Source organism: Geotrypetes seraphini, chromosome 6 (assembly GCF_902459505.1).
Source record: "Geotrypetes seraphini chromosome 6, aGeoSer1.1, whole genome shotgun sequence".
Taxonomy (NCBI): Eukaryota; Metazoa; Chordata; class Amphibia; order Gymnophiona; family Dermophiidae; genus Geotrypetes; species Geotrypetes seraphini.
Genome location: NC_047089.1, coordinates 180,069,150 through 180,092,412, shown reverse-complemented (window position 1 = coordinate 180,092,412; position 23,263 = coordinate 180,069,150). Strand labels below are relative to the sequence as shown.

General features: G+C 45.9%; 1 protein-coding gene across 6 annotated transcripts in view; it reads left to right on the top strand.

Annotated features, from left to right (window-relative positions):
- The window catches only part of KANSL3 (KAT8 regulatory NSL complex subunit 3), a 165,655-nt gene that overhangs the window by 114,538 nt on the left and 27,854 nt on the right, over positions 1–23,263 (top strand). For all 6 annotated transcript variants that reach the window (XM_033947699.1, XM_033947698.1, XM_033947701.1 and 3 more), the window contains exons 15-16: positions 12,953–13,030; positions 20,393–20,584. In XM_033947699.1, coding sequence (XP_033803590.1) covers positions 12,953–13,030; positions 20,393–20,584 — 270 coding nt within the window. The remainder of the gene's footprint in view (positions 1–12,952; positions 13,031–20,392; positions 20,585–23,263) is intronic.

Below are 23,263 nucleotides of genomic sequence, written 5' to 3'. Positions count from 1 at the left end.
TATCAGCCCAGAACCAGCCAGGGATGGTCTAATACTGAGCAGCATAATACCCATTTGTTTTTACCTAAGTTATGGAATGGGGAACAAGAGGCAGGTAGAACCAATAGTTCTGGGAATATTGTTTCTAAGGGGAATGTATATGGGGTAACTCACAACATTCATGGGGGACCCAGTTTAGAGCCACACCTGCAGCTTTGTTATCAGGAGGTTTATAAGGACCAGCAGCAATGCTTACAAGGCAAGCAGCCACTGAATCAACCCAAGCTGGAAAGGAAACCTCTTAATTCATAAAACTTTGATTCAATAAATTAGTATAATAATTTAGCTAATTTATTGAATCAAAGTTTTATGAATTAAGACTGAAAATTGAAATAAAATAAGAATTAATTTATTAATAGGATGGCGGCTGGGATATGACCAATGAGTAGGCTAGTTATGTTTGAATTCTGTATTATAAGAGATCTGATTCTGTACAGATGTAGCCGCTGAGGTCTATTCCTTTCTATCACTGAAAACTGAATTGAGCATATAATAAGAATACAAATGAATTGGTATTTGCTAACTATAAGAATATTGAAATTGATCAGATATATCAGAAATAATTTTTTGATAATAAACTTTTTGATTACCATTTGGTACTTAACTAAATGAGGACACTTTAATTTTTTATATTTTGGATAGTACCTCATAAAATATTGGAATCTAGAAAGAAAGCCATTAATTCTTATAACTTCTCCCAGAGACATGATCCTAACAGTTCGGGAGTCCCACATGTGAGATTATATATCCCTGCTTGTCCTTGGAGAAGGCAAAGATATTTGCTTGCTGTCCTTGGAGAACACCTGCTACAGGTATATATTCTCTCAACTTGCCCATCTCTCCTAGCTTGCTTCTTAGCTTTGTTACTAAACTGCAGGTCCCGCAAGCTGATGTCAGACGGGAAGGCACTGGCACACAATTGATATGGGCAGTACCGTAGCTCTACGCTTGTGGAGATGGCGCGGTATACAAACCTAACGTTTAGTTTAGTTTAGTTTAAAGTGACAGTGCACTTGATAGTGTTGTTTCAATGACCGACCGCTGATTCACTGTTATTACTACACAGATTGCTGTTAACTGCAGTGATGGATGTATACTAAGTTTAGTATTCATACTGTATTGATGAATATTGTAATCCATCTTGAACTTCATTTAGGAGGATTTGGTGGGATATAAAACCACAAATAACATACCGGGTTCTGTGAATGACATCACTCACATGTGAGAATATATGCCTGTTCTCCTCTGAGAACACTTGTTATAGGTATTTGCTATCCTTCAGTATAAATCATGTTTAAGTAACCTAAGGCAGGATAGCACAGAATGAGGTAGCTAAGGGTTATGCCACAGAGTAGTATTGGGTGGGGGAGCAGTAAACTAGAAAATCCTAAAAAGGCTGTTATTCTTAATCCTTCCCATAAAAATGGGAAAATTTTGAGATTCTTATAGATAAAAACAACAGGATGTGGATGTCCTGAAAGATGATTTTTATTTGCTCTACACAATAAAAATACAAATAAAAGTCTGAATTAGTAATACACGTATGATTGTCCTGATGGACCCTACACGGTCTGTGTTTTGGCAAGACCGCCTTTGATGAGGGTACAAAGATAAAAATATGAGCAAAACAATGTTCGTTTCTTTGAGCATAAAACCTGAAAATGGCTTGAAACAAGCAGAGTGGCGCCACTCAGGACAATCATACATGTATTACTAATTCAGAATTTTATTTGTATTTTTATTGTGAAAAGCGAATAAAAATAATCTTTCAGGACATCCACAATCTGTTGTTTTTAATCTTTGGATTGTTTTTACTGTGAATTATTGGGTCTTCCTTTTTGTTTTGGTTTTTTTTTTAGATTCTCATAAAAACAGAGAAACATAGAAACATGATGGCAGATAAAGGCCAAATAGCCCATCCAGTCTGCCCATCCACAGTAACCATTATCTCTTCGTCTCTCTAAGACAGTGGTCTCAAACCTGCGGCCCGCCAGGTACTATTTTGAGGCCCTCGGTATGTTTATTATAATCACAAAAGTAAAATAAAACAGTTTCTTGATCATATGTCTCACTAGCTATAAATTACAATATTATTATTAAGACTTAGCCAAAAGGAAAGATTTATAAACTATAAAGAGTTTTACTTCATGCAAAATTGTCATTTCTTTAATAAGACATTAACTATTTTTTTCTGAGGCCCTCCAATTACCTGCAAATTCAAAATGTGGCCTTGCAAAGGGTTTGAGTTTGAGACCATTGCTCTAAGAGATCTCACGTGCCTATCCCACACTTTCTTGAAATCAGACACAGTCTGTCTCCACTAGCTCTACCAGGAGACTGTTCCACGTATCTACTACCCTTTCTGTAAAACAATATTTCCTTAGATTACTCCTGAGCCTATCCCCTCTTAACTTCATCCTATGCCCTCTCATTCCAGAGCTTCCTTTTAAATGAAAAAGACTTGACTCATGCGCATTTTTATCTCTATTATATCTCCCCTCTCCCGCCTTTCCTCCAAAGTATACAGATTGAGATCTTTAAGTCTGTCCCCATTCATGTTAGTCTGGGCAATTTTAGTGCCTCTTTGGACTATGGTGGTGTGGAATCAGGATCTTTCTCCTGCAGAACAGATTTCAGGCGACGGATTGCATCTTCTTATGAAACACCGTAAACGTCCGACTGCTCCATTGCTCTACAAGAACAACACTACAAATCCTCTTACATCTTTATGTCTTTCCCTACCAGGCTTATGTTGCTGGGTTTGCTTCTCATGCTCCGTGTCCCAAGTGCCATTCAACTCCTGCTGGTCTGCTTCATATGTTTTGGTCCTGTGAGAGACTACAAATATTTTAGTATTTTGTTGGATTATACTTACAGACCGTCCTGCATAAAAGGATTCCTTTGAGAACGGATGTCTTTTCGCTCAGGTCTCTTCTTTGGGATTGCTAGGAAATGTAAATACAATATTGTCTTACTGTGTAGGCAAGCAGATGTGCCCGCTGTTACTATGTGGCAAATTGAAATGTTTACTTTGTTAAAATTTGAATATTTAGATGTCAAAAAAATGTGGCTCTGGTCAGTGGAGAAGATTTAAGGTCATTTGGGCTTCTGTTTGGGAGGGTTTCTCCCATAGAGTTTGAAGTGCTATATTGAACTTTTAACACTGGAGTGCTTGGGGAGAGGGGGGATGACTTTCTATTATCTGTTTTATTCTGACCAGTTGCAAGTTGTGTTTTATAACATGAAAATTCCTAAATAAAAAGTATAAATTAAAAAAAGTCTGTCCCCCATACAACTTATGACGAAGACCACGCACCATTTTAGAAGCCTTCCTCTGGACCGACTCCATCCTTTTTATATCTTTTTGGAGGTGCAGCTTCCAGAATTGTACATACTATTCTAAATGAAGTCTCACCAAAGTCTTATACAGGGGAATCAGTACTTCCTTTATCCCAGGACAAGCAGGCAGCATATTCTTAACGCATGGGTGACGTCACCGACGGAGCCCCGGTATGGACACTTTTACTAGAAAGTTCTAGTTGGCCGCACCACGCATGCGTGAGTGCCTTCCCGCCCGACGGAGGAGTGCGTGGTCCCCAGTTTCTTCGTTTCCGCGGAGCGAAGAAGATGCATGTGTTTTCAACGGCCGTTGAAAAACTAATTTTTGCCTTCCAGCTCGCGTTTTTTCTCACTTATTTCTATTTTTCTTATTCGGATTCCTTTTATTTTTGCTTTAAAAAAAAAAAAAAACTCGTCGAGTTTTCCTTATTTTTTCAGGCCGGCCCCGGCGGGGCCTGTTGCCACCATACAGGCCTCCGGATTCGATTTTGCGGAGACCGTGTTTCCCTTCATGCCCCCTCAACCGGGCTTTAAGAAGTGCCAGCGGTGTGCACGCCCGATCTCTCTCACCGACCCGCACAATTGGTGCCTCCAGTGCTTGGGTCCAGAGCATCGGGCTGACACCTGCACCCGCTGTGCTACGCTTAAAAAGCGCACTTTAAAAAATAGGCAGATCCAACAAAATATTTTGTTCGGTACCGGATCTGCCATGGAACCTGCCACGACGTCGACGGCACCTCCAAAGTCGGCACCGACTACGTCGACACCACCGGATCCTTCTTCGGGGTCGCTGGGCCCAGGTAAGCCGACTAAGAAGCCTTCAAATTCTCTGGAACACCCTCCTGCCACGGTCGCGACGCAGACCCTTCCGGCACCGCACCGACCCCGTAAACGCTCCGCTCCGATATCGGTGAGTGCCTCGTCATCGGCCTCGTCATCGCCGGAGCGTAGAGCGGCACCTATGGTACCGAAGAAGAAAAAAGCGGTACCGGTGCCCCCCCTGGATGACCGCATCGCGGCCATACTCCAATCCCAATTACAGGAGCAGCTGCAGCAACAACTACAACAACTGTTGCCGGCGTTGCGGGCCCCGCACCTTCCGGTACAGGACCGGTCCGAGCCTCGCACTATCCCATCGGTGTCGACCCCCCTCGGTACTGATTAATACCTCCATGCCGGTACTCTTGGCTGAACCGCCTACAGTGCATGCCCGTGCCGCTGCCAACCCTTCCCGGTCCCAGGAACGACATCGGTCTTCCTCACCCGGTACCGCCTCGGTACGCTCAGGCAAATCTCTCTCAAAGACCCGCCATACCGAGCCTTCCACGCCGAAGTCCAGACGTGCACACCCCGACGTTAGGGACCCGGACTTATGGGAAGACTCCCCACACGGTACCGAAGAGGACGCTTCGTCGACCGACGAAGAACCCTCCATGGCCGACACCGTTTCCAAACCGGAACAGTCCTCTTTCTCTAAATTCCTTAGGGAGATGTCAGCAGCTCTTTCTATCCCATTAGAATCCGACTCTAAAAAGTCTCAGGCTTTCCTCGATGCCCTAGACTTTGAGCAACCTCCCAAGGAATTTTTGAAGTTGCCCGTCCACGACATCTTACGTGAAACTTTTTACAAAAACTGGGAGACTCCCCTCACTGTTCCCGGGGCCCCTCGCAAACTGGATAGCTTGTACCGGGTCATTCCAATCCCAGGGTTTGACAAGCCTCAATTGCCCCACGAATCTCTCCTGGTGGAGTCCACCTTGAAAAAATCTCAGGGTTCCAGTGTATATGCTTCCACCCCTCCTGGCAGAGAGGGAAAAACTATGGATAAATTTGGTAAGCGCCTTTTCCAAAATGCAATGTTAGCAAATAGAGCAAACAATTACACCTTCCACTTCTCCTTCTACATGAAAGCATCTGGTGCAACAACTCTCCTCCTTACAAAAATATCTTCCGGAACGTAAGGTCCCCCTCTTCCAGCAGCATATTTCCAGCCTCCTCCAACTCAGGAAGTTCATGGTTCGCTCCATTTATGACTCGTTTGAGCTGACCTCTCGAGCATCTGCCATGGCTGTTGCTATGCGCCGTTTGGCCTGGCTGAGAGTCTCTGACCTTGACATTAACCACCAAGACCGCCTGGCTAACGCACCTTGTCTGGGTGACGAACTCTTCGGGGAGTCCCTAGACTCGACAACCCAGAAGCTCTCAGCACACGAGACCAGGTGGGACACTCTGGTCAAACCTAAAAAGAAGACTCCACCTGCTCGCCCCTACAGACAACAGTCTTCCTACCAGTGCAGGTTCTCGGCCAGACCTCTCAACCCGCCTCAGCAACAGTCTCGCCGTCCTCGTCACCAGCATCAACCTCAGGCTCGATCGCAGTCTCATCAGCCTGCCAAGCCTCTTCCTCCATCAAAACCATCTCAACCCTTTTGACTCCTTTCTCCAGGGCATAGCCAGTCTCCCACCGTCGCTACCTCTTCCTCAGCCTATCGGAGGACGTCTTCAGCTCTTCCTCAGCCTTTGGGAGGTCATCACTTCGGACCAGTGGGTCCTCCACATCATTCGCCACGGCTACTCTCTCAACTTCCAGACTCTTCCACCAGACAATCCTCCCATCGAGTCTGCTTCTCACTCCTCCCAATCCCTCCTTCTTCTCAATGCCATCGAAGAGGTGCCTCCGGACCAAAGGGGTCAGGGATTCTACTCCCGCTACTTCCTGGTTCCCAAGAAGACAGGAGACCTCCGCCCCATCCTCGATCTCCGGGACCTCAACAAGTGTCTGGTCAAAGAGAAGTTCAGAATGCTCTCCCTGGCCACGCTTTACCCTCTTCTCTCTCAACACGACTGGCTATGTTCCCTAGACCTCAAAGAGGCCTACACTCACATACCAATCAATCTGACTTCACGTCGCTACCTCCGATTTCAGATACAACACCGTCACTATCAGTACAAAGTGCTCCCCTTTGGCCTCGCATCATCGCCCAGGGTATTCACCAAGTGCCTTATTGTGGTGGCAGCCTTCCTCAGGTCTCACAACCTCCAGGTGTTCCCCTACTTGGACGATTGGTTGGTGAAAGCACCTACGTCTCCACTTGTGCTACAAGCCACTCATCACACCATCTCTTTCCTCCATCTTCTGGGGTTCGAGATCAACTACCCCAAGTCGCATCTGCTTCCCTCACAGCGACTTCAGTTCATTGGAGCAGTTCTCGACACCAGTTCTGATGAGGGCGTTTCTCCCCTCCGACCGACAACGGACCCTGCTCCACCTCTGTCGTCAGGTGCTCCTCCATCACTCCATTCCAGCCCGGCAGATGATGGTCCTCCTGGGCCACATGGCCTCGACGGTCCATGTGCTTCCTCTGGTGCGACTCCACCTCCGGATGCCTCAATGGACTCTTGCCAACCAATGGTTGCAAACCTCGGATCCTCTTTCTCATCCCATCTCTGTGACATCGTCTCTTCAGCAATCTCTTCAATGGTGGTTGAACTCCTCAAATCTTTCCAGGGGTCTACTCTTTCATCTACCCCCTCACTCCATGACCATAACCACAGATGCCTCCCCCTATGCGTGGGGAGCTCACCTGGGAGATCTTCGCACCCAGGGACTCTGGACCCCTCAGGAGCGTCAACATCACATCAATTTCCTGGAACTCAGAGCCATGTTCTATGCTCTCAAAGCCTTCCAGCACCTTCTCTACCCTCAGGTTCTTCTCCTGTGCACAGACAACCAAGTCGCCATGTACTATATAAACAAGCAAGGCGGCACCGGATCTCCCCTCCTCTGTCAGGAGGCCATCCGCATCTGGACCTGGGCCACGGCCCACAGTCTCTTCCTCAAGGCTGTTTATATCCAGGGCGAACAGAACTCCCTGGCCGACAATCTCAGCCGCATCCTTCAGCCTCACGAGTGGACTCTGGATCCTCCCACACTCCGCTCCATCTTTGCTCAGTGGGGCACTCCTCAGGTGGACCTCTTTGCAGCTCCTCACAACCATCAGCTGCCCCAGTTCTGTTCCAGACTCTTCTCTCCTCATCGTCTGGCCCCGGATGCATTCCTGCTCAACTGGACGGATCGGTTCCTCTATGCCTTTCCTCCCCTGCCTCTGATGTTGCGGACGTTATCCAAACTACGCAGGGACAGAGCCACCATTATTCTCATCGCTCCTCGGAGGCCTCGCCAACACTGGTTCTCCCTCCTGCTCCAGCTCAGCTCCAGGGAGCCCATTCCTCTCCCTGTGTTTCCTACTCTACTTACGCAGCAGCATCAGTCTCTACTACATCCCAATCTGTCCTCGCTCCACCTGACAGCTTGGTTTCTCTAGGGCTGACCTCTCCAGAGAATCTGTCTCAGCCTGTCCGTCGTATTTTGGATGCCTCTAGGAAACCGGCCACCCTCCAATGTTACCATCAGAAGTGGACCCGGTTCTCCTCTTGGTGTCTACTACATCATCACAATCCCACCTCATTGGTGGTGGAAACTGTACTGGACTATTTGCTCTCTCTCTCCGACGCTGGCCTCAAGTCTACCTCAATTAGAGTCCACCTCAGTGCCATCACTGCGTTTCATGAGCCTATCCTCGGAAAACCTCTTACGGCTCATCCCCTAGTTTCCCGGTTCATGAGAGGCCTCTTCAATGTCAAACCACCTCTGAAGCCTCCTCCAGTCGTCTGGGACCTGAATGTGGTTTTATCAGCCCTCATGAAACCTCCGTTTGAGCCTCTTGCCACAACTTCACTCAAATTTCTTACATGGAAGGTGCTTTTCCTCATTGCCATCACCTCTGCCAGGAGGGTTAGTGAGCTGCATGCACTGATTGCCGACCCACCTTTCACTGTTTTTCACCATGACAAGGTGGTTCTGCGTACCCATCCTAAATTCCTTCCCAAGGTGGTCTCGGAATTTCACCTCAACCAGTCCATTGTGTTGCCTGTCTTTTTCCCTAAGCCCCATTCTCATCTTGGGGAACAGGCGTTGCACACGCTGGACTGTAAGCGTGCCCTTGCATACTACCTTGACCGTACCAGGGCTCATCGCTCGTCCTCTCAGCTCTTTTTGTCCTTCGACCCTAACCGTCTATGTCGTCCTGTCTCTAAACGGACGCTTTCCAACTGGCTTGCTGCCTGCATTGCATTCTGTTATGCTCGGGCCGGTCTTTCACTGGAAGGTGCTGTCACGGCCCACAGGGTCAGAGCTATGGCTGCTTCTGTGGCTTTCCTCCGTTCCACTCCCATCGAGGAAATCTGCAAGGCTGCCACTTGGTCCTCAGTTCACACGTTCACTACTCACTACTGTCTGGATACCTTCTCCAGATGGGATGGACACTTCAGCCAATCTGTGTTACATAATTTATTTTCCTAATGGCCAACCATCCCTCCTCCCTCTCTGTTAGCTTGGAGGTCACCCATGCGTTAAGAATATGCTGCCTGCTTGTCCTGGGATAAAGTACAGTTACTTACCGTAACAGGAGTTATCCAGGGACAGCAGGCAGATATTCTTACGTCCCACCCACCTCCCCGGGTTGGCTTCTTAGCTGGCTTATCTTAACTGGGGACCACGCACTCCTCCGTCGGGCGGGAAGGCACTCGCGCATGCGTGGTGCGGCCAACTAGAACTTTCTAGTAAAAGTGTCCGTACCGGGGCTCCGTCGGTGATGTCACCCATGCGTTAAGAATATCTGTCTGCTGTCCCTGGATAACACCTGTTACGGTAAGTAACTGTGCTTTTTCCTACTGGCCATACCTCTCCCTATGCACTCTAGCATCTTTCTAGCTTTCGCCATCACCTTTTCAACTTGTTTGGCCACCTTAAAATCATCACATACAATCACACCCAAGTCCCACTCTTCTGTCGTGCACATAAGTTCTTCACCCCCTAAACTATACCGTTCCCTCGGGTTTTTGCAGCCCAAATGCATGACCTTGCATTTCTTAGCATAGAATTTTAGCAGCTAAATTTCAGACCATTTTTCAAGCTTCGCCAGGTCTTTCTTCATGTTATTCACACCATTCTGGATATCTACTGTATTGCAGATTTTGGTGTCATATGCAAAGAGGCAAATATTACCCAACAGCCCTTCAATATCATTTATAAAAATGTTTTTAAAAAATAGGCCCAAGAACAGAACCTTGAGGCACACCACTGGTAACTTCCCTTTCCTCAGAGCGATCTCCATTGATCGCTACCCTCTGTTGCTTTCCACTCAATCAGTTCTTGACCCAGCCCTTCACTTTGGGACCCATCCCAAGTGCACTCAGTTTATTTATTTGATGTCTGTGTGGAACACTGTCAAAGGCTTTGCTAAAATCTAAATACACCACATCTAGCGCACTCCCTGTATCCAATTCTCTGGTCATTCAGTCAAATAAATTGATCACATTTGCCTGACAAGACCTACCTCTAGTAAATCCATGTTGCCTCCGGTCCTGTAATCCATAGGATTCCAAAAACTTCACCATCCTCTGTTTTAAAAGTGTTTCCATAGTGGTATAGAAAATGGAATGAATGAATGAATAAATAAATAAATAAATAATTTGTTTACCACAGAAGCCTGTAATTCCAGATGATCACCCACTATAACCTCAGAAACACTTTCCCCGTTTGTAAACACTAGTCCAGTATGACCCCTTCCCACATGGGTTCCATTACCAACTGCTGGAACAGTTCTTCTTGTAGAGAATCCAGGATCTACCTACTTCTAGAAGACACCACAATAGGGATACCACAATCAACATCCATCATGTTAAAATCACCTATTAGTAAAACGTCCCCTTTTTAAGAAAAATTCTGAATGTCTACTATTAAATCTCTGTCCACGTCTTCCATCCGTAAAGGAGGCCTGTATATCACACCAATGTAAATATATTCACCATTCCCTCTTTCCAAATTGATCCACAGTGCCTCTTTCTTGTCCTGCAGATCTTCTCTTCCAGCGTCTTCTCCCCACTCTGTCTTCCCCATGTCCTTTCAGCGTCTTCTACCCACTCTCTGTTTTCCCCATGTCCCTTCAGCGTCTTCTCCCCACTCTGTCTTCCCCAAGTCCCTTCAGCGTCTTCTCCCCACTCTCTGTCTTCCCCATATCCCTTCAGCATATGTTCCTCTCCACCCCCCTTCAGCATCTGTTCCTTTCCTCCACCACCCTTCCCTCTTGCCACCTCACCGCCCTTCAGCACCCCTTGCGTGACCCCCCTCCCTCCTTTCTGCCTACCCGAATCTATCTATCTCCCTCCCCTTTACCTTCGTGGTGTGTTTTGAGTAATTTTAACAAAGCCGTTGGAGCCTGCAAGCAGTAGCGTACGTGTGTGGGCAGAAGTTTCTCTTCTGACACAACCAGAAGTTGCATCAGAGGAGAAGCTTCCGCCCACACACACACGCTACTACTTACAGGCTCTAACAGCTTTGTGAAAGTTACTCAAAACGCGCTGTGAAGGTAGAGGAGGGAGGGAGATGGGTAGATAGAAATGAAGGAAGGAGGGAGGGGGCCGCACGCGATTGGTGTCTGTACGCGTTCCTTCTCTTAACTGCAGGGACAAGGCCATTCACCGCTCCATGGGGCGGTGGATGGCCTTGTCCCCGTATCTGCAGTGAGCACTTTTTCCCCCTCACCGTTTCGGCGGGTTACCTGCGGCTACCCTCACTCCAAAATCCCCCTGGGGTGTGAATGTGAAAAGGAAGATGTGGTAATCACTTAAGCTAGACTGCCATGGCAGGATTACAGCTGGTTTAAAGTTTGGCTGTGTAGATAGTGTGGGAGGATGTGTAGATAAGGATCCCATATGCTGAGAAAATGCTTCTTTATAAGTCCACCGAGCATCCTGGGCTTCTCATCAGTTCATGAATACTCATTCCTTAGCAACAGCAGCAGATGAATCCAGAGACCAATGGGATAGCACACATCTACCAGCAGGTGGAGATAGAGAAACTGATTAACAGGTGGTCCTATTGGATGGCATACCTCCTGCGTCTTCAGTATGCTCTATCTCCCAGCAGGTGATGGTCGCTATTCAACTAACTCCTGAATTCTGGCTGTGACTGGAAAATTATTTTCTCCTGTTGAGGTTTCTCTTCAGTGAGACTGCCATTCTATTTCTCCTGTTGAGGTTTCTCTTCAGTGAGATGGCAATATTATTTCTCCTGATGAGGTTTGTCTTCAGTGAAACAGGGGTGTCCGGCTGAACAGTGCCAGCTTTAGGGGTTACACCTGGGCCCCCCCAGGTCCCTGCCTCACCCTCCCTCCTATGATAGAGGGTCTGACTGGGTCTCAGTTTTTCTTCTTTCCCTTCACTGTAAAAAAAAAAAAAAAAAAAAGAGAGACCACAGTGACTATTAAACAATTCTGCCTTCATAGTGCTGAGCAACCGGCATCTCCAGGCACTATCAACAAAGTTGATAGTGAGTATATGTTTTATTTGAACTTCTTTTCTGGTTTCTGGTTGTGGTGGAGCTGCGGGTTCGGTGTGAGTCTACAGACGGAATATGTTTTTTATCAAACGCTATATTTTGTAGAGTTGTGGAAATGGTTTAGTGACTGACAAGTAAATTTACATTTGTATGAAGCTTATTCAGTAAAGGGCTTCTGGTGTATGGATAGAGCTCCATTGATGGAACTATTGCCTTCCCACGTTTTCATACTCTGGCGCGCTTGTTTTCATACTCTGGCAGCAGTGCCACAGCGGTAGTGGGATTTCTCCCCAAGGCGAACTTTGCTTGGCAGTTCCCATGGCCGGGTAGATGATTTTATTTTATGTGGATGATTTATTGTACCTTTGGAACTTTGAAATTTTTCAAATAAAGTTCATTTAAGGAACATCGTCATTCCACAGAGTTTCTTTTGGTTTCTTCTGGATTTTCTTCTCTGTAGATACTTTGGGGGTCAATCCTCTTTGGTTTTTGCTGGGTGCACTTTATATACAAACTCACCCTTCATAGCCTGAATGCAAGAGTTTGGCCACTCGAACAAGGACATAAAATAGGATCTGAGCACACCTTTGAAACTGTTTGCATGGTTTGAAGCTATTTTTTTTTTTAAAGATGAACTCCCTGCACACTCTCCCTTTGAAAAATCATGCCAGTGGGTAAATTTTTATTTATTTATTTTTTTTAAATCCACCTATTTTGCACCTGCTTTCTACAAAGTACACTTGCAAAAGTACGTGCGAGTATTGCCCCCCACCCAACCTATTACCATCCCTTTTCCCCTGCATATAAAAGTATTTCTACTTGCATTGAATCAGAGGGTAGAAAGGTGAACAATTTTCAGCCAAACTTTTTATGCTTAGTTAGTTATGTAAAATTTTGAATATTACCCTCTGTGTAAACAGGCTGGAGAGATTTTGAAAATTGAAACGCTGTAGAATATCAGATCCTGCAGATAGTTGATATGTCATTCACTGCAGATATATTGCCTATGATATCTCAGATCCTGTAAATGGGATCTGTTAACTCTAGTTTTTATAAGTGGCTGTGCTATAACTCTTTGTGAGTGAGATCTCTCAAACTTTGTTAGATGAGTAAGGTCTCTAAGACCCTTTAGATGGGGTTTGATGCTGTAATTCTTTTTGTGATTCATTTCAGCCCAGTTTGCCGCTTTTCTGAAACAAAACATGCTGGTGAGGAAAACTCTTCCTCCTGGCAACTCCTCATGTATCTTTGGTGAGTATTTTTTTTGTTTTCCTCATTTTCTCCTGTTTGTCCCTCTCCTGTCTCCCTTGCTTTTTATACATATTTGCTGGTTGCTGTTTTTAGGAATGCTTTACTGCTGTGCAAGCTAGTGAAACTGTCCTTGACTTATGTTAAGAGTATCCAAGTTCAATTTCTTTTTTCCTTTGCCTGTTTGCATTCTTCAGCCAATTACCCACATTTCCTTTCTCCCTTCTTACCCATTCTTGTTTTCCTTTATTCTGTAGTATTTCTTCATTGCCTTCACACCTTGGCTGTGCCCTATCCTCTTCTGTCCTTATCTCTCATTCCTTCATACTAATTAGAGAATGACACGGTGAAAAAATTGGTCCCCGTCACCGCCCCGTCCCCGTCTCACCATCCCCGTCACCGCCCCGTCCCCGTCTCACCATCCCCGTCACCGCCCCGTCCCCGTCTCACCATCCTCTTCACCGCCCCGTCACCGCCACTGCCACCCCATTCACCGCCCCGTCACCGCCACTGCAATCCCATTCACTTTTCTTTATTTACGTATAAAGGAAACATTCTTTAAAACTTTAAAACTTTAAAACTTAGTTAAATATTAGTTAATAACTATACAAAAACAAAACACGCAGAGAAAAAATTAATTAATATAAATTCTCAAAACTGACACATTTTGATCACTAAATTTAAAATAGTTATTTTTCATACAGTTTTTCAATCACTAATCTTCCACCACCCCTGGGGCTAGCAATGCAAAAACAAACACGACATGTACTTTAAATGCTGCCGTGATTAGCATAGTGACCGCGGCTACGGCTGCAAGTCTCCCCTCCCCCCAGCGATCACGGCAGGAGGGCACCCAACCCCTCCTGTAGACCCCCCCAACGGCCCTCCCGACAATCGCAGCAGAAGGGTACCCAACCCCTCCTGCCGGTCCTCCCAATGGCCTCCCCTAAGATCGCCGGCAGGAGGGTACCCAACCCCTCCTGCTGGACCCCCCCCCCAACGAACCCTCCCACCCCGGAACCCCCTTAGTCTTACTTTCCAAGTTGGACCGGACGGCTCCTCACACGTATGGCCAGCAGGCTTGCCTCCATCCAAATGAGGCGGGCCCGCCCCTACCCTGCCCAACACACAGGATCCTAGGGCCTGATTGGTCTAGGCACCTAAAGCCACTCCCGCTATAGGAGGGGCCTTAGGTGCTTGGGCCAATCAGGCCCTAGGATCCTGTGGGTTAGGCAGGGGAGGGGAGGGGCGGGCCCGCCTCATTTGGACGGAGGCAGGCCTGCTGGCCAGACGAGCGAGGAGCTGTCCGGTCCAACTTGGAAAGTAAGACTAAGGGGGTTCCGGGGTGGGAGGGTTCGTTGGGGGGGTCCAGCAGGAGGGGTTGGGTACCCTCCTGCCGGCGATCTTAGGGGAGGCCATTGGGAGGCAGGGGAGGGGAGGGGCGGGCCCGCCTCATTTGGACGGAGGCAGGCCTGCTGGCCAGACGAGCGAGGAGCGGTGAAACACAGGTAAATAGCGGTTCCTAGAAGGGGGTACATTGGCCCGCGGGGACAAACCTGTTCACCGTTTCCGCGGTCGGTGAATGGCCTTGTCCCCGTCACCGCAGCGACTGCTAGTTTTCTTCCCCGTTTTCGGCGGTGACCCGCGGCTTAAATGCGGTGGCCGCGGGTAAACCGTCACCGTGTCATTCTCTAATACTAATCTCTCCTATGCCTCTCCTCCTACTCAATTTCCCCCCCCCCTTCTTAACACATTCTGTTTGAAGCTTGATGATTTGGCAGAGTGCTTTAAAATTTCCTTTATCTTCATTGTAATTCATGTTTGATTCTCTGATTTAAAATTATCATGTAAGTGTAACGATGTAAAAAATTAATTTTGGATTGGATTGACATGCTATATCATATTATTCTCAATTAAAAAAAGTAAAGTACAGTGTTACCTCAGAATCCGAACACCCCAGAACTCTTACGACTTGGAATCCAAACTTTTTTTTTTGTAATAAATTTTGTCGTGGAATCCGAACTCTGCTTTGGAATCCGAACGCCCTGCACATTGTATGTGTGTGTTTGTGCCCCAGAATCCGAACTCTGCTTTGGAATCCGAACGCCCTGCACATTGTATGTGTGTGTTTGTGCCCCAGAATCTGAATGCTGCTTTGGAATATTTGTTAATATTTTACCTTAAAATCCAGTGTATTTCCTGTTAAAATTTGAGTTTGTGGGATCCAGGAACGGATTAATCCAGTTTCTATTATTTTCAATGGGAAAAATTGTCTTGGAAATCGAACGGGGTTCTGAAACGGATTAAGTTCAGATTCCAAGGTATCACTGTATTTATATTGAAAACTATCATATCCTGTGATCTGGGCAGAAAAGCTCTCATGAGGACTGTGTCCAGCACCGCTCCAATGAATTGAAGTCTCTGAGTGGGGATAATATGAGATTTGGGTAGATTGATCTCGAACCCCAGAAGTTGTAAAAACATGATGGCCTGGTTGGTGGCCTGGAGTACTATCTGAGAAGAATTGGCCTTTATCAACCAATCGTCCAGGTAAGGAAACACCTGAAGGTGGTGGGAACGTAGAAAGGCGGCCACCACAATCAGACATTTGGTGAACACTGTTGGAGAGGAGGCCAGACCGAAGGGTAGCACCTTGTATTGGTAATGACAATGGTTGATCATGAAGCGGAGGTACTGTCTGGAGGCCAGATTGACCGGTATGTGAGTGTATGCTTCTTTGAGATCTAGGGAACATAGCCAGTCGCCTTGATTGAGAAGAGGATAAAGAGTAGCTAGAGAAAGCATCTTGAATTTCTCTTTTACCAAGCATTTGTTGAGATCGCGAAGATCTAAAATGGGTCTGAGATCTCCTGTCTTTTTGGGAACTAGAAAGTAACGGGAGTAAAATCCTTGCCCCTTTTGATCCAGATGAACCTCCTCTATGGCGTTCAGAAGAAGGAGGGATTGAACCTCTTGAAGAAGGAGGGAAGACTGAGAAGTGTTCAAAGCAGACTCTCTTGGCAGACTTTGGGCAGGAAGAGTCTGGAAATTGAGAGAGTAGCCGTGGCGGATGATGTTGAGGATCCACTGATCCGAGGTGATGATTTCCCAACGGCTTATGAAATGAGTAAGGCGTCCTCCTATGGGCTGCTGAAGATGGGCAGAAGGAGAGAGACTGGCTATGTCCTGGAGAACCAAGTCAAAAGGGTTGAGTTGATTTCTGTGAAGGGGGAGGTTTCACCTGCTGTTGCTGCTGTGCTGGTCTAGCAGCTTGCCTCTGTTGTTGCCTCTGACGCCTGGGTTGCTGCTGGGTCTGAGGTAAAGGACGAGCCACAAATCTACGTTGATAGGCCGATTGTTGGCAAAAAGGCCTAGTAGGTGGGGTCTTCTTCTTTGTCTTAAGGAGAGTGTCCCATCGAGTCTCATGAGCTGAGAGTTTCTGAGTAGTGGAGTCCATGGATTCTCCAAACAGCTCATCCCCCAAACAAGGTGCATTGGCCAGTCGATCTTGATGATTGACATCGAGTTCTGAAACTCTGAGCCAGGCCAGTCGCCGCATAGCTACCGACATAGCCGTGGCCCTAGAGGTCAGCTCAAAGGTGTCATAGATTGATCTGACCATGAACTTGCGCAGTTGTAAGAGCGATGAAGAAGTTTGGCGAAAGGCAGATTTTTTACGGTCAGGGAGATATTTCTCAAAAGATGACAAAGTCTGAATGAGATGCTTAAGGTAAAAAGAAAAATGGAAAGCATAGTTCCCTGATCTATTTGCTAGCATCGCATTTTGATACAACCTCTTGCCAAACTTATCCATGGCCTTACCTTCTCTGCCAGGAGGGACAGAAGCGTATACACTAGCCCCCGTGGATTTCTTTAAAGTAGATTCCACCAGTAAGGACTCATGGGGGAGTTGCGGCTTGTCAAAGCCTGGAATAGGTATGACCTTATATAAGGAGTCCAGTTTGCGGGGAGCTCCTGGGATGGTCAAGGGTGTCTCTAGATTTTTGTAAAATGTCTCTCTTAATATGTCATGGAGAGGCAGTTTGAGAAATTCCCTTGGAGGCTGGTCAAAATCCAGAGCATCAAGAAATGCCTTGGATTTTTTGGATTCAGCCTCCAAGGGAATAGAGAGAGATTCACACATCTCTTTGAGAAAAGAGGTAAAAGAAGTTGCATCAGGTTTAGAGGATGGATCCAAAACAGAAGGATCCTCTTCTCCTGATGAACACTCTCCCTCTGAGAGAAGAGGGTCCTCCGAATCGCCCCACAGATCAGGGTCCCGCACTTGAAAACTGCGGTCCCGGGATTCCGGTGTGGAGGGTTCTAGGTGTCGAGTTTTATGCATCGACTTCCCAGACCTCTGTGAAACGGTACCGGGAGATGTTATAGGCTGTGTCGGCGCCGATGTTTGAACAGCCTGGTGTAAGGATCTCGGTTCCTGCGCTAAGACTGGCATAGATACCGAGGAAGTGGTATGCATCGGTACCGACAAGGTGGATGCCGACAAAGGAGGCTGCTCCACTATCGGTACCGGAGGCTCAGACCGGACCGGGACTGGAAGGCAATGCGCTCGTCCAGTGAAGGCACCGGTACCGCTTTTTTCTTCTGCGGTACCTTGGGTGCTGCTCTACACTCCGAAGAGGAACCCGATGTCGAGGGGCTTACCTCAATCGGAGCGGAGCGCTTCTGCGGGCGCCTCGAGGTCGACAGGATTGGGCTCGCTGCCACTGAGACCGGAGGGCGCTCCAGCGGGGAAGGCTTCTTAGCCGGCTTACCTGAAGGGTGCGACGCCGGCGCGGTGTCGACGAGGCAGGTGCCGACTGCGTCGGGGTCGAAGTGGGGACCGGTGCCGGCGAATCCGACATCTCGGTACCAAACAATAATCGCTGTTGGATTTGTCGATTTTTTAAAGTTCTCTTTTTAAGAGTGGCACAGCGGGTGCAAGTAGACGCCCGATAGTCAGGACCAAGACACTGTAGACACCAGTTGTGCGGGTCTGTGAGTGAAATTGGTCGAGCGCACCGCTGGCACTTCTTAAACCCGGGTTGAGGGGGCATGAATGTAAAAACGGCTTTAGCCAAATCGAAGGCCGAGGCCTCGATGGTGGCAACAGGCCCCGCTGGGGCGAAACCGAAAAAATGAAAGAAAAACGAATTAAGTTTTTTTTTTTTGTTTTTTTTTAACAAAGAAAAGAAAATAAAATGAGGGAAACAATATTTCTCAACGAGTTTACGCGAGCGGGAAGGCGAAAATAGAAAAAAGTTTTCAACAGCCGTTGAAACGTGCGTCTTCTTAGCTCCGCGGAAACTAAGAAACTGGGGACCGCGCACCTCCGTCGGGCGGGAAGGCACTCGCGCGTGCGCGGTGCGGCCTGCTAGAGCTTTCCAAGTTCTTAGAGTGCAATCACTCTAAAATTGTCCGTACCGGGGCTCCGTCGGTGCCGTCACCCATCAGTCAAGAATATCTGCCTGCTTGTCCTGGGATAAAATATGTAATAATCTTTCCAATAGATTTGCAAAAAGAAGATTTTAATATTTTTCAAAACACGAAATTAGACAGCAATTCCTTAAACTCTACAAAAGATTGTTCAAGAAACCCAGCACTGATCCTGCCATTGTTTGATTCCTAGGGCTAGATTCACTAAGCCCACCGATCCGATCCGTGGCCAGGCGGGCGATTCACTATCTTGTTTGCATGCAAATGATTTGCACGGAGGTGCAAATCATTTGCATGCAAACTCCGACTCAAAACCGATTGAATTGGGGCAGAGCCTTGACAGTACTGATAGAAGAAGCAGCCTCCTGTCACTGCTGTCAGGGCTTCTGCCGGCTTTTAAAATTTTTTTTAATCAGGCAGATATTTTGCTTATTTTACACACACAAAATATCAGCCTGACTAAAAAAAAAAAATCGAATTCCCCACCCCCTACCCTCTCCTGACAAGTGTCCCCTCCTCCTCCCTCCACAACCCCCCCCCTAAAAATGTGCCCTGCCACTGCCCTTTAAAATTATGGCAAGAGGGTTCCCACTCCCTCCTGCCATCGGCCCTTTATACGCTGTTGAGACCTCTGAGTTCCTCTCAAGAAGCATTACTATCTGTACCCTCATCAAAAGAATTCATATGATTTGATACCCGCCAGTGAAAGCCTTCTTAGGAGTAGCCCTCGCACTTTAGAATTTACTCCCTGAGGTTATATGTCTAACTCCAGACTATCTCTACTTTAGGAAGCAGGTGAAAACCTGGCTCTTCACCCAAGCCTTTAAAGATACACAGAGTGATTGACTGTACACTCATTCTGCACCAGGACTAGCTTGCCACACACACTAACTAAATTGGCTCCTTATACCTTTTTTAACTGTATAAACAGCTTGCTTTGAGTTTAGTCTCCCATCTGTTTATCCTAACACACTGTACCACCAGTCTTGTTCCCATCTAATATCTGAATTTGACCCCTTGGCTATAGGATAAGCTATATTATAGAAAAGCACTTAGCGAATAACATTTTGTTAGTTATTTGAATTATAATTTTGTTATTACTATTTTTGTTCTTGTGAGAAAAGCATCTATGTTGTTTGAGTGTTCTGATTTGTGCATCTAGAGCAGGGTTGTCCAACGTTGGTCCTTGAGGGCCATAGTCCAGATGGATTTTCAGGATTTCAACCAATTAATTTGCATGAGATCTATTTGCATGCCCTACTTCCATTGAATGCAAATAGATCTCATGCATATTCATTTGGGGAATCCTGAAAACCTGACCTAGTGAGGACTGAGGGTGGAGACCCCTGATTTAGAGCCTTGAAACTCATATGCATGGTAGCACTCTTTATTCACCACCTGCATTTTGTTTAATAAAAGTAGAGCTCTATTCTCATTTGAATATTTATTAACTTGTGACATAATATTAATTAATCTACTAGATGGCAATGCATGGTAGCACTCTTTATTCACCACCTGCATTTTGTTTAATAAAAGTAGAGCTCTGTTCTCATTTGAATATTTATTAACTTGTGACATAATATTAATTAATCTACTAGATGGCAATGCAAATTTAAAGTATTTTTAATTAATTTGTTTGAAAATTTCCTTCCTTGTGAAGTAGTAATAGCATTAGTAGTCATACCTACAGCCTTCAGAATATAGAACTAAATTCTGGGACTGCCAGCAACTAAAATGGCATCATCCTCCTGGCACATTCCATTTTTATTCAGATGTCACTCAGTGCTGTGGAAAATCAATATATTTTCAAGATGTATGTTTACTTTATTAATGGTACTTTGTTTAATACTTTGTTCTCTTTTGTTGGTATCTATATAAAGTGCATAAACAGAAAAGAGATTTGTTTCCAATAATTTTTTTTACCACCAGTTCCAGTGTCTTCAGAGCAAATAGAAACGGCTGATAAAGAGGACAGCCGAGCACAACTGAAGCGGCGGCAAAGCCCCAGCCCAACCCCCAGCAACAAATCAGCCAAACGTGCCAAAATCAAAGTCACCATTGTTTCACATGGAGAATCTGTTGTAGCAGGGAATGCCACCACTCACACAGGACCACAGGAAGGTGAGCCATAGGTCTAGTATGCTGGCCCTGTTCTCAGGATGAAATGAAGGAACTCATTTTCCAAAAAATAAAACTGCATAATAATAATAATAAAAAAATTATATCATGTGATGTATATACTAGGGAATGGTTTAAAAATAGTGATTCCACAAATAGTCAAGAGATGAGCACTCATCAAAGGAAGCAAACTAGTTAAAGGGAATACAGTAGTGAGATACAAGAAAAGTGTTGCTAACCATCAGTAAATTTACTAACAGAAGAAATACTTTTTTATTATTATTTATTTATTTATTTTTTAATCTTTATTCATTTTCAAAAGCCAACAGTAAGTGCAACAGATAAACAAACAAATAATACAATAATTAGCACTCAATACAATCAAATGATATAATAAATATATATCATTCCCCTCCCATACCCTCCCACCCATCCTTCCTGGACGTGCATAACAGAAATCAAGGGGAAATACGTATGATCAATTCTTACAAAATATTTTATTACAATGTTATATCACATAGTAAGGATATAGAAAAAAAAAAAAAGAAATATTCATATAAAGAAAAATATACAGTTTTTTTACAAAACTAAGGCAAATCCATCTAGCCCACAAAAGAATGGAAGAAAAGCCTTCAGAAAATGTAGGAAAGTATTAAGTAATCAATATGGAAAGGAGAACTACCTCCCCAAATATTTTACATGGGCACCATTTATATTATTTTCCCCTTATCTGAAAACCCCCAAAAACAAGATAAGTTAAATTTTTCCTTTAAGAAATGATTCTAACTGCAGCGGGTCCCAAAAAACGTATTAAATAGAAGCAAGTCCACTTGGCTGTGACAGATCATTTAGCAAAGCTAGGAGAAATCTATTAACAAAAGTATATTGCCTGAAACAGTTCCAGAGACTCCTGATACAGGCAGAGGTAATTGTATATCGCACAGAGTTCTGAATCTTGACTTCTCTTGTGTCCCTTCAGATCAGAACAGACCAATAAGTTTACACACCTCTGTCAGTATGTGGAGACTGAAGGGAAGTTCTCAAAACCCACCATGCCTTTAACGATGGTCTCTAAATCGGTTCCAGCCAGTTTAGCATGGAAATATTCTACTGGCCAATTATTAAAAGGGCTCACCATGGTCTTTTCCGAGCTTCCTGACAGACTCTGACTCTGCCATGTAAATGTAGTACAATAAGGTCATTAATATTTAAATGAGCACCCAGGAAGGGGCCTAAGGTTCTAATTGGCCCAGACGCCTAAGCCCCTTCCTCACACATCCCAAAATACACTAGGGAGGGGAAGGTCTGCCATTTTGAAGAGGTAAGCCTACTGGCCGGAAGACGTAAACATCCCTCCAGCTGGCCTTGGACTGAGAGGTGTCGGGGGAGGGGGGTGCATCACTGGCTGCAGGAGGGAGTGGGCATCCCTCCTGCCAGGGAGTGGGGTTGTCAGGGATGGGCATCACCTTAAAACACCTCAATTTGGATTAAAATCGATAGAGAAGGACTCCTCAGGCTGTTTTACCCCTGTTTCATGCCAGATATGTGCTGGCTGAGGAGCGTCCGTATTCCATGTGCGTAGGAGTATGTGAAGGAGGGTGGGAGGTCTGGGCTTATCCCCCCTCTGGTCCCTCTAGGGAGATGAAGTCACAGGTGGCTCATTTTGTATGTCAGAAATCCCCTGTAGAGCCCTTGGTTCATGACTCAGTCTTCAGATGCTTCGGAGCCCACGATGAAACAAGATGAGTCGCTGTAGGAGTCCTCTAGGCAATCTGTTCGAGGTTTTACTCTTGATTTTGTGAGTCTAATATTTGAAGCTTATATGGATTATTGGGGTTGACCTGCACTGACTGGGGACATATCAGAGCCTACAAAGGGGGATTTTGACATCTCAGGGTGAGGTTCTCACGATGAAGGTGCATCCGCAGGAACCAGAGGTTCAGTCAGAAATGGACTGGGGGGGGGGGGGTCAGAATCCTTCACAGTGAGTCTTCTTGGATGACCTGATGGCCAGTGTGATAGATTGTCGCTCTAAATCTGTGCTAGACGGAAGATCTTGTGTCCCTGGGGGTCAGGTCATGGACTTTTCGTGGTTCTTGATGATTTCATCAATCCTCAGCAGGATCCTCTGCTCAGAGAGAGCATTTCAGGGCACTCAACAGAGATTGGAAGTTCGAGGCAAGCACCACCCTCTGGTTCGCACCCCTACAGCAGCTTCCAAGATGTCTCAATTACACCATTGTCTCAATGACACCAAGTCCATAGCCGAATCCCTGTGGATAGGAGTGAGGTTGTTGGCTTACTGGGAGGCTTGGATGAGAATTTGCTTGGATCACTGGGTGCTGGACATAATTCAAGAGGGGATACAAGCTCGAATTATTTCATCTTGTGTAGACTCTGGCTGGACGATTGGAGAAAGCGGTTAGGGTTTGAGCAATAGTGAACTAGCTCATGGATATTCAGGTCTTAGAACCTGTACCAACTGAAGAATTGGGCTTGGGCAGATATCTATATACTTCATCTTGCCCAATAAAAACTCTTGATGATTGGAGACAAATCCTTTATCTGAAGTTGGTCAATGTAGCACTGAAAGTTCCACGATTCTGAATGGAGATTGTTCATTTGGTCATAGTATCTGTAGCACCAGGAAAATTTCTAGTCTCTAGATTTGATGGAGGCTTA